We start from the raw sequence: 11,006 nt of genomic DNA, 5'->3' as shown, positions 1-11,006 counted from the left end.
TTAATGACTACAATGATAATGAATTTATTGGAGTCACATCCACTGTTTCTACTGTAAACATGAACCTGTCGGTTAGTGCAATGACGATACTTTTAAAGATTGAGATTGTTGGTTTATTCTGTACACCTTCGAGGTATTAAAATTATTTCAGTGTTTATTCAAAGTTAAATTTATTTTCAAATCTCTTCTGTTTAAAATTGTCGAAACTTTCGTTTAAGATTTCTTTGGTAAACTATCTATTCTATAGTTAGGACCATTTTATAATAAATAATCTTTTGTATAAGAATACTTTCTTTATAGAAGTATAGATCTGCTGGTTATAGATTTTTTTTTATAACTTTCATTATTGTGACGACGCGCTATGAAATTCAGATTAATTTATAAATGAAGTTGTATATAAATTTTTGGTCATAAACACAAATCTTTTAAACAGTTCGACGAGTGCGTCAATGTTAAAGTAGTCTGTTTACTGTAAATTACTAAGCTTGGCCCGATTCATCTGTCATTTATGGAAACTAATTCACTTTCTTATAATCAATTAAACGACTGCTTTTCTTAGATATGTGATTTTTCATGGTCAAACTTTTCTCATTGTTAACGGACATTTTGAGATTTTTTATTGTAAAAAAATGGTGTTTTTTAATAAAAATCAACATTCAAAATTTAGAACTTCATGAACATGTACAGGAAGCTGAATTATTGCACATCTATGTACTACTAAAAATTGTACTTCGATCTGTTGCGTCCTTAAAATGTTCTGACCGTCCTAAGATTTAATGTATGGAAATGTTTCGGTAAATTAAATTCAAATCCGAATTGAATGTTTATGACACACAAAAAGAGAAACCAGAATCTCTTGATGACCAAACGTATGTACACGTTGGGGCGATTTAGAGCTTTTCAGAAGGAGTGACATTCCACCCTTGTTGAAAGCCTTGTGGAGACCTCTAGATTTTTAAATTCCCTCCGTTTTTCTCATGGATGGAGTGTGGTCTCTCTGTAAATTACCCCATATCTTTTCATTTTCCTATTTACCGAAGGTTCCATGTGAAAATTTCCATTGGATCATATCTGTTAAACTAAATGTACAAAACAGGCTAAAAAAAAGGCGAAATTTCTTTTTCAAACCCGAACTAGAAAACCGTTTTTTTTTTTCTAATAGAGCACCTTACATTAGGCCAAAAATAAAATATTGTTTGTTTCCCCTCCCACTACCGACCCGGTAAAATCGCCGCGACTCGAAAAATTTTATTGGCCATTCTTGTCCAATTTTTTTTTTTTTTGCCATGTTGGTTTTTTGTGATATCTTGCCGATGCTGTAGTAAACGTGCACATTCGTCTCAACTCGGCCGATTCCGTACCCTCATCTAACGGATAGAAGGAGATTAGCGGATTCTACCGAGGATTGCCGAATGTAAACGTGCATTGGTTTTTTGTCATACCTTTCCGATGCTGTAGTCAACAAGCGTTTTAAATCAAGGCATTTTTGCATTAAAGCGTCTATATGATTCGGAATCAAGGAAAACAAACATAATGCCCACACGATTTGTGTTGCGTGCAAATGTGATATTTGAAAATAAAAATCTGAAGCATCTTTCAACCACTGAGTGCACCTTGATTTGCTTTGTCTTTTACCTCTGTTCCTGTTTAAAGGATAAAATCTTTAGTAAAAATGGTCTGAATCGTGCTTTGAAATTAATTTACTTTTGTCTTCAACTTCGAACAGGTTTGGCAAAAGTCAGAAAATGTTGGATACGTGAATTCCCTGCTTTCAGGGAACATCCCTGATTTCTGGTGTAAACAAATCAAGTTAAATGTTGTTTTTTTTTCAATTTATGGCACGTCATTTACAAAAGGGCACGTTTTACGTTATAACTGCATCAGTTGAATTTGTAAATACTCATTAGTATTCTAGGTCTAGGAACAACAAAACATGAATAAGTGAAGCCTTATTTTTTCTAGAACTCAAAAAAACATACAAATCTTTTGTTTAGGAATTAATTGACCAAGCTGCATGATCCAGGTGTAACTGAACATAACTGAATTATGTTCACTTCTACTGAGAATTTGTATTCATTGAATTTTAATTCCCAAGTCATTAACTGTTACATATCTTTTTGTCATCTCATAATTGATGATCAAGGTATGCATTGGTGAACACAGGAACTGTTTTGTTCTGAGTTATGCATCAAGTTAGACTTGAAATAAGCTTGATTTTTAACTAATGAAACACTTGCTTTCATTAAACATTGTTATCACATGAAGAATGTGTGCTTTTGTAGATTTCATACCATAAAATGAATAGAAAAAAGGAGGTCCCTGTATACTGTTTTTAACACCAGAAGACTGGGGTTTACAATGAATACAGGGAATACCCCACTTTTCTTGACTTATCTTACCTGTTGAATTTTGTAAAAATTCAATATAGAAAAATTATATCAAGAAATAAAATAAAATAATTTGCCTACCTACCTACCCATACCCTGATAACCTCAGTCGGGGAGGGGAAACAAAGATATTTTTAATGTTGGCCTTATTCTCAATGAGTTCAGGCATGTGAAAAATTATATAATCATAAACAAGAAAGAAACCCTGAACAGGCTTTCTGCAAGAATCTTTACCTATTTAATATTAAGTAAATATCAACATGTACATGTATTTGATAAAGTACAGATATAACAAGGAAACTGCCCGGTATCCGACGTAAGAGTACACTTTTTACTGCACGTGTAGTCGGGTGCGTTCACTACGAGGACACTTGTACTCAACTACGCGTGAAGTATGAGTACAGAATCGTCCCATACAGGACATTTTCTATGTTATCCTAGTATATTATCCGACAGTTAAGAATAGAATCTGGTCAAATTTTGAAGTTGAACATGTGGGAATTTTTTATTTTTGCCACGGACCATTTAATTTTCATGGAGGAAGGGGCCTGGTAGTTTTTAGAAAACCCTGATTTTGACTTAAAAAATCTGCCGCCTCAATATTTTGTCATATGAAACAAAAATTGTCAACAAAATTTTCCCGTTTAAACTGTACGAGAAAAAAGTTTGGAATGTGAAACGGACGAAGACATATTCTAACAGAAGTACAAATACCAGTCCTCCCTTTTAATGTGTTACATATGAGAAAACATTTCAAAGTTATTTATTGAATTCAAATCCATCACACATACGGTACACATTGTAGTCAGAAAAAATAAAGGACTTCATTCCTATCAAACACCTTTTTAATTGTTAACCAGTATATTTCTTTTAGTTTTGGGTAAAATTGTAAAGGAAATAATACTATCAAGACGTCCTTCCATAAATCTTTTTTTTCTGTTCTGACTTTGAAGAAATGACTACTTTTCGCCCAATCGAAATGGTGCATGGACATATTTTGTTTCATATTATTAGAATTATTTTCAATATTATCGGTATTAAACTTGATTATCGACACATAAAAGTTTGTCAGCATTGTCAATCTTTTTAACGTTAAAGTACCAATAGTTCGGTCACTACTCAATTAAGTTTGTCGATAACGTAGCTAATTTTGACGGTAAAGAAACATCAATTCGATCACTTCTCTGTTACGGGCTGTATATTTGTTAAGGGGCCAGCTGAAGGACGACTCCGGGTGCGGGAATTTCTCGTTACATTGAAGACCTGTTGGTGACCTTCTGCTGTTGTTTTTTCTATGGTCGGGTTGTTGTCTCTTTGATACATTCCCCATTTCCATTCTCAATTTTAATATCATTATGACATTTACCGTTGATCTCAAGGTCCAATTAATTGACCTTTAACTTTCATGGTTAAATGATTGTCCAACCATTAAACCAAATATGTTCTTACAGGCTATGCCAGTTTCTTTACTGCACAATAGGCTTAATTTCTTAGGTCAATTAATGCCTCGTTAATAACTCCAAAAATGATTTATACACCCCCTTTTTTGCCTTGATAAGTCGTTTCTAATTCACCATAGGTTTTGTACCCATGCAGAGGACACATTCCAACCCCTACATCATATTAAATCGTAATTGCCTGGATTTGACATTTTATTCCACACAATGTCTGTAAGTGGTACAAGTCACGTCTCTTTCGTTCCATTAACTGTTAAGTATCTTTAAAAGCTGTTCAAACTCATCTCAAATTATTAAATCCTATATATTCTTGTTTTCATGAAAAGACTTTCACATTGAAACAAAGATTTTGTAGTGGTCTACAATTTAAAAAAAAATGTTTGATGTTGCTTAGCAAGATGTGGGATTCTATACTCGATATAGGATTCGTCCAAAAAATAATGATAATCTAGATGTTTATATTACAGTGTAACACCGTATTAGGAAGTATATTCTTAAAAAATAACTAAACTCATACTTATAAAAATATAAAGAACCTATTATTGCATGGTTGATATGCACTTGTTATGTAACTTAGTTTGTTGATCAGCGTGTAGTGACCTACAATTGAACTAAGTTTTCATTTCTAACTAAACATGTTCACAAACAGACAATCTGCATTGCGTTCAATTTAATTTGTTCAATAAAATGACTTATTGATTTGTAGTTGGCTTTAATTCAAACATGTTTTGCTGTTGCTAAACAAAACTTGTGTTGCTATGCTCAATACGGAATTTGTAAAGGATAAAAAAAGTTGTATATGAAAAAATATTGGAATGAAACAACAAATGGAAAGAAAAATCTCCAAACAACAGCTTAATTCATACTTAAGAGGGGCAAGAACCAATTTTTTAACCGTTGCTAGGCAACATTTCTGTTGCCAAGGTTGTTTTTAAGCATATAATAAACAAAATCAAAGGGTATTTTCATTTGTGACTTCAAGTTCTTCTTGGACAAACAATATCATGTGCAAATATTTAAATTTTTACTGATAAAGCAATTAATGTGATAATTTTCATTCTTAATAAAAACCGTTGCTAGGCAACCTTCCTTTCACCGGAACACAATAAAATCATTATTTTTTCAAGTGTCTACACTAAGACCATCATTGATATCAATTTAAACTTATTTGGAGAGGGGGCCAAAAATAGCCCTTATCATACCTTGTCCTTTTCTTTTGGCATAAAAATTTGTATGAATGTTAATGAATATATTTATTTTTATATTTTGAATTATTCAGAGGGCATCATGGGAGATTAGTATTGTACTAGATAAAGTATCTATTATTATCATATTATATCACATTTCTGTATCCATTTTCAGCATATTTTTCGCTAATGAATTTGAAGAGGAGTACTTACTCAGAAATGATTTCTGTCCTGAAATGTAGACGATTAAGAGTTAACAATTTATTTAAAAATCAATTCACATACCAATGAACCTAAGATAAAGGAACAGACACACATAGTTTTTCAGTATAGGTATGGTCTATTGCTATTTATACACACCGATGTGATCATACCATTTATAGTTTCCTTAACGAGTTCCAGGTAACTTCTATTAAAATCTACAAATCATTCGGATAATACATCCTTCTTCTCAGTTAATAAGCATTATAAGTTTTTAATTGCAATACATACTAGTAGATCATGTGGGGAGCACCAAATACTACTTTGCAATTTATAATAAATGATGGATCCAGAAACAATCTTTAATGTCTTTAAGTCTACAAATAGATATGTGTTATGCACATACTTCAAAGTTTAATGCGCAATAGCAAAACCTGTTTAAAATCATTGTATCAAGACTAGAAAAATTAATAAAAGTAAACGTGAACCATCATATTATAGAAATAAAGGGATGTATCAATAAAAAACAACTATCGATTATAGTAAAAAGATGGAGATAAAATTTTAATGTTGTTCAATGTTTCCGTTTTAAGCAGTTTTAAACTTTACATTTAGATATGTGTAATTTTAAACACGTTCCAAAACTAAAGCAAACACATAAAACAATACAACAAAAAGGGTCAATATGAAAATAACGGACTAAAATAATTAAAACGAAAACAAATCGATATCAATAATCAACAGGTAGATGATCCCAATCTTAGTTCGTGTTTCAACTGTCCCGTGCACAATTCTCAAAATTCCACTAAGTAGACTAATAAAAGTGACAAACAAGATCATCAAATTACATTGTACTTCCATTATGTAGAGTTGACGTGGTACGTTTTTCCTGATATATACATTACTCCCATGCGAGTCCATACCAAGTAAAGTATACCACAATAATTAAAATTGAAGTTTAGATATATATTCTCCTATCCAGTGATCTTAACCTACGATAACATGGCGCTCATACGGTTCATTGAGACATACATAAATAATAGTCTAGGTTAACCCATTCGTGATAGGGATCGTTAAACTTCTGCTGTGTATATCTTAAAACACTGTATAAAAATTATTGTGTTAGGAGCATCGCCACCTCCTATTTTCAAGCTAATAATGAACTTTAAACGAGCGTCACATATCAAATGATAAATTTTAATGCCATGAGATGCAGCAGATGGGTATTGATATTTAAATTGATAAGCTTTAAGTAGTCCCGATGCAGAGAAAACAGGTTATGAATAAGCTAATACACTTATCTAATGCCATGTTACTGAAAAATGACATATAATGTAAGACTCTAAAGTGCGATGGTACTCTAAAGTACGATGGTCACGCTCAAGTGCGATGGTGTCAGACGCTAAAGTGCGGTGGTTGTTTTTTTTTTTAATGCGATCAGATGACATGCTAAAGTGCGATGGTATATGACACACTAAAGGACATTGGTTTACACGCTAAATTGCGATGGTGTAACGGGAATGGTGTTCAGGCAATGTCTTTTTTGCTGTGTTAATATTAGTTTTTGTATATTGTTCGTAAATTATGCGGTTGTTTTTCTCTTTTGAATTGTTGTACACGAGTTATTGTGTGGTTTATACAACTAGCTATTCGACTAGAGTCGATGCTCCACGCCTTAGGTCATAAGTTAAGTGCGCACATTAGCAACATTTTGTGAATAATTGTTTCATTGACATCTACTTATTTGCTTTTTTGTTTGTTTAATGATTTTTTTTCTTTATGAATCAGTACGTTATTTTTTTCGAATCAATTGTTTTGCAACGGTCGTTCTGACAACCTTTAGTCTTAAAACTACTATTTGCTGGGTTAGCCGTACGATAAACTATAGCTTCCAGTCTTAGATCGAGCCTCATCGGCAATCATATGATGATACTACACAACTGCTTGGTATGTTACTATCTTGTTGACAAATATCCACCTCTTTCACAGACATGACAAAACATTTTGTACACAAAAATTCAGGTTATAGAAAGTTAAAAAGTAGCTTTTATTTCAAGCAAGTTAATGACATTTGATTTAAAAAAAAACATAGAAGGAGTTTCTAAATTTAATTTGGACGAATTAAAATACCTTGACACTTGGTGTATTTTGACTTTTTCGCCCTCTTTTACGGTATGCACATTCCCCTTACTGTCGTCAGTTTTCTATGTTGATGAGAAGTCCTTTTATCCACTTTCCTGAGAGAGACACGTTTTTCCGCGCCGACACAGCGAGTTTAAAGGTTTTGTACTGTGGGTGATTTTGTTGGAAAAAACTCCTCCGCATACAGTCTTCTATATCACCGACTAAAAATATTTTGTGTCATTTGTATCTCTTTTCTTGTCTTGTAAAAAACCTTCATCTGCATGAATATTCTCGTTTACCGGCATGTCAACTGTTTTATGTTCAAACGACTTGAAGCGTCATAATGCAAACGGCCACACTTTCGCGAAGAAACACGCATTCACGGAAAAACGCACGTTAGCGTGCCGCGGCATCACACTTTCGCGTAGACCATCGCACTTTAGCGTGACCATCGCACTTTAGCGTGACCATCGCACTTTAGCGTCCCTATCGCACTTTAGAATCCTACATATATATTGTGTCACATATTTCAGGTTAAACATTCACCTAATTAGGGCTTGCAATATCAAATTAAATGCTATCTGCTATTATCACAATGATTGTCTTAGAGGTAAAAAAAATTTCTGAAGACTCTACATTATTATTTAACTATTGTGTGCCCCGTTATCAAGGTTTGATATTTTTTTTTACCCAGGAACAGTCTTTTATATGTAAATACATTACTGTAGGATACGTGTTCTCCTATATATCATATCACCTAAAATAAGTGATTTTCAGAGTCCGACGATAAATAACTACTTAGACTGAGACCTTGATTTTCAGGAAAGTTTAATCAATGTTATTGACAATTACAATTATATGTTGATAGACAAAGATCTGTTTCATTAATTGTTTTATAATATCTGTACCATAAATTTACATTATATGAGAAAGAAAAACTTGTATGTCTTATTTCATAATGAACTTTGCACTTCTACTTGGTCTTTTGTACTATTTTGAAGAAAAAAAAACCAATACCATCACACTTACCCACATATTCTGCAACTGTATCTGTATTGTTTAGCTGTTGTTCTTACTCTATAAAAAAAATATCATATTTATATTCTCAAGGGAGATGTCTAGCTTTCATAGCATTTGTTTATTTTCAATATTCTAACATAACTTCTTATTTGATTATACGCCTAAAACTTTGCTCAAACGTTTAACTCTTATATCAATATTCTGCGCCACAAATAGTCAATCTTTCAAAAATTTCATTTCATGTCTTTGGTGTCTTTTTTGGAAAAACTTTTATCATGAATAACTTAAGGTATATGATTTTGAACTATGGCTGATAAAGGGTCTGATATGACATATGCCATGTTATAATCTTCATGCACTATACGCGTATTTTGATAATATCATACTCATCAGTTCCACTGGAATCAAAACCATTTGGTCCAAAATTAATTATAGAAATGAAGAACAGTACAACGTAATGTTATATGTAACTTAGGAAGACATATCTAGGTATTTTGATTGATTGTATTATTGTAGCAAAGATGAATCCACAGAAGAATTGATCGCAGAAGTGAGAACAATAGAAACAAATACGTTTGACATTTATTATAGATACACACCTGGCGTCCTTCTGAGGTTTCGGGTTTTGTTCTCTTTTAAAAGTTTCTCTGAGAAAGATAAAAATTACCATGTCAACAATATTTATTTTTATCTTATATGTGCGTCAAAATTGTAAGTTATCGTAAAATGAAATGAAACACTATATTTTCTGTGTTTTCTTAATGTATACAAACAGAATTAGCTGTGTTAAGATAACCCAAATTAACGCAAGCTAAATTTGTATTAAAAGTACTGCATTTTTTTGTTTGATTTTTCCTTTTGTACTAGACATTTAGTATAATTAAAAATCATTCCTGTACATATCTGGATATATATATATATCAAATTTCCAGTGGTAGTTATTATAATTCTGATTTCGGAATTACAAGTTCTACACCATGTACGTGTAGGCATTGGAATTCCTATTTGTACTAGAAGGGTTCTTAATCCTACTGAATTCCTTTCTGTACTAGAAGGGTTCTGGATCCTACTGAATTCCTATGTGTACTAGAAGGGTTCTGGATCCTACTGAATTCCTATTTGTACTAGGAGGGTTCTGGATCCTACTGAATTTCTATTTGTACTAGGAGGATTCTTGATTCTAATGAATTCCTATTTGTACTAGGAGGGATCTGGATCCTACTGAATTCCTATTTGTACTGTAAACATATATTTTAGATTCCAACAGCCAACCTATAGATTAGCTTCTTATTTCCACTAATAATAATAATAATAATCATTCAATTCAATTCAATAACCTACAATTCCATGTTGACCACAGAAAACAGCTTGCAATTTAAGAAATTGTCATCAGCTGTGTTAAAAATTCCATTGTATTATCACAAGTTTAATGTAGTGAAGACCTTTTGATAATCTAATTTACGAATAAACATGACCATAAGAGGTGGCAGATGCCATATTTATTCAATCGCTTGAAGTCGAAGAGAAACCTACAACGACATGGCAAAATAACCCAAGAAAACAGGAAAGTCCAACAGTTTCCAAAACACTTCATTTAAATCTATAACTGAGAAATAACTTACCCAAATGTTAATTCCCCAAACAGTTTTTCTATTTCACTTTCTGCTACTTTCTGTCTAGCATATTCTACTGATGGCATAAAAGGAATCTGTATTTCTTCTCTTCTGTCGATTTGTGACTTAATTTGTTTTAGGTTTTGAATTAGTTTCGTGGTATCTTTAATCCCCTGTGAGTCTTGATAGAGCTTCTGCTGCTCCTTTGCTTTATCCAAAGTTGTTTTAATTTCATTTTTAATGGACTGTAACGTTTGAAGATTTTTGGATGCCTTCTCTTTCACCGATTTAACAAGACATTCGACTTTCTTATCAATCAGCTCTTTTAAGTGTCTCCCTTCCTCTCGTATAGCATTGACGACTCCGTTAACATCAGCCTGATATTGATTTGACCGTTGGTCAATATCTGCTATCTTTGACTGTAGGTGTTCCATCTTCATGTCCATCCCCTTTTTGACCTCAGCTTTGATTCCTTCAGTTGTTTCCTTGATTTCAGCAAAGTCATGTGATTTGTGTTTTTTAATCACACATATTTTACATATCGGCGAATTACATTCCATGCAGTAATATATAAATGTTTCATCATGTTCTTTACAATATTGTTTAACTTCCGGGTTTATATTCGGGCCAATTAGAAACGTATGGTCTTTGCTCATTTTTGTCCGTAAATGAGATATTTTACATCCATCACAGAACAGCTGGTCGCACTGTTCGCAATAGTGATGTCCAGGACTAGACACACATATCTCACACGTTTTGGACGCAGCCTGTGCCATCTCAGTTTGCTTGTGTAATTTATCTGTTGCATGAAATAAAAATTCATTTAAAAATATCATAAAACTCCAAATGCATGTAATATTTATATCGTATTTAATAATACTTCGATTTTGTTGAGTTATTTCACATGAGGTTCCATGCAAATGACAAATTCTTGTTACGACATTCCAGCAACAGATGTCAAATTTTGTTATTACAGTTGTGGCCTATCGTATGTGTCAATAGAAAAATATCTTTAGT

At 32.6% G+C, this 11,006-nt stretch overlaps 1 protein-coding gene across 1 annotated transcript; it reads right to left on the bottom strand.

Moving 5' to 3' along the window:
• Positions 1-5,240: 5,240 nt before the first annotated feature.
• Positions 5,241-10,785, bottom strand: LOC143043848 (E3 ubiquitin-protein ligase TRIM71-like). Its single transcript, XM_076216031.1, has 4 exons — positions 9,999-10,785; positions 8,976-9,023; positions 8,386-8,433; positions 5,241-5,262 (listed from the first exon to the last, which is right to left on the bottom strand). Exons 1-4 carry the CDS (start codon positions 10,763-10,765, stop codon positions 5,241-5,243), a joined length of 885 nt encoding a protein of 294 aa, XP_076072146.1. The 5' UTR covers positions 10,766-10,785.
• Positions 10,786-11,006: the final 221 nt, after the last annotated feature.

Source organism: Mytilus galloprovincialis, chromosome 8 (genome assembly GCF_965363235.1).
Source record: "Mytilus galloprovincialis chromosome 8, xbMytGall1.hap1.1, whole genome shotgun sequence".
Lineage (NCBI taxonomy): Eukaryota > Metazoa > Mollusca > Bivalvia > Mytilida > Mytilidae > Mytilus > Mytilus galloprovincialis.
Note: the sequence above shows the minus strand (reverse complement) of the source record. Positions and strands in the feature narration are given on the sequence as shown.

Bases quoted from the DNA above. Each gene is read 5' to 3' on its own strand.
- LOC143043848 (XM_076216031.1), bottom strand. From the start codon at position 10,765: ATGGCACAGGCTGCGTCCAAAACGTGTGAGATATGTGTGTCTAGTCCT. The intron at 9,024-9,998 runs GTAAGTTATTTC...TATCTTTCTCAG, and splicing joins TTTGGGGAATTAACATTTGG to AGAAACTTTTAAAAGAGAAC. The intron at 5,263-8,385 runs GTAAGTGTGATG...TCTACATTTCAG, and splicing joins TACAGTTGCAGAATATGTGG to GACAGAAATCATTTCTGAGT.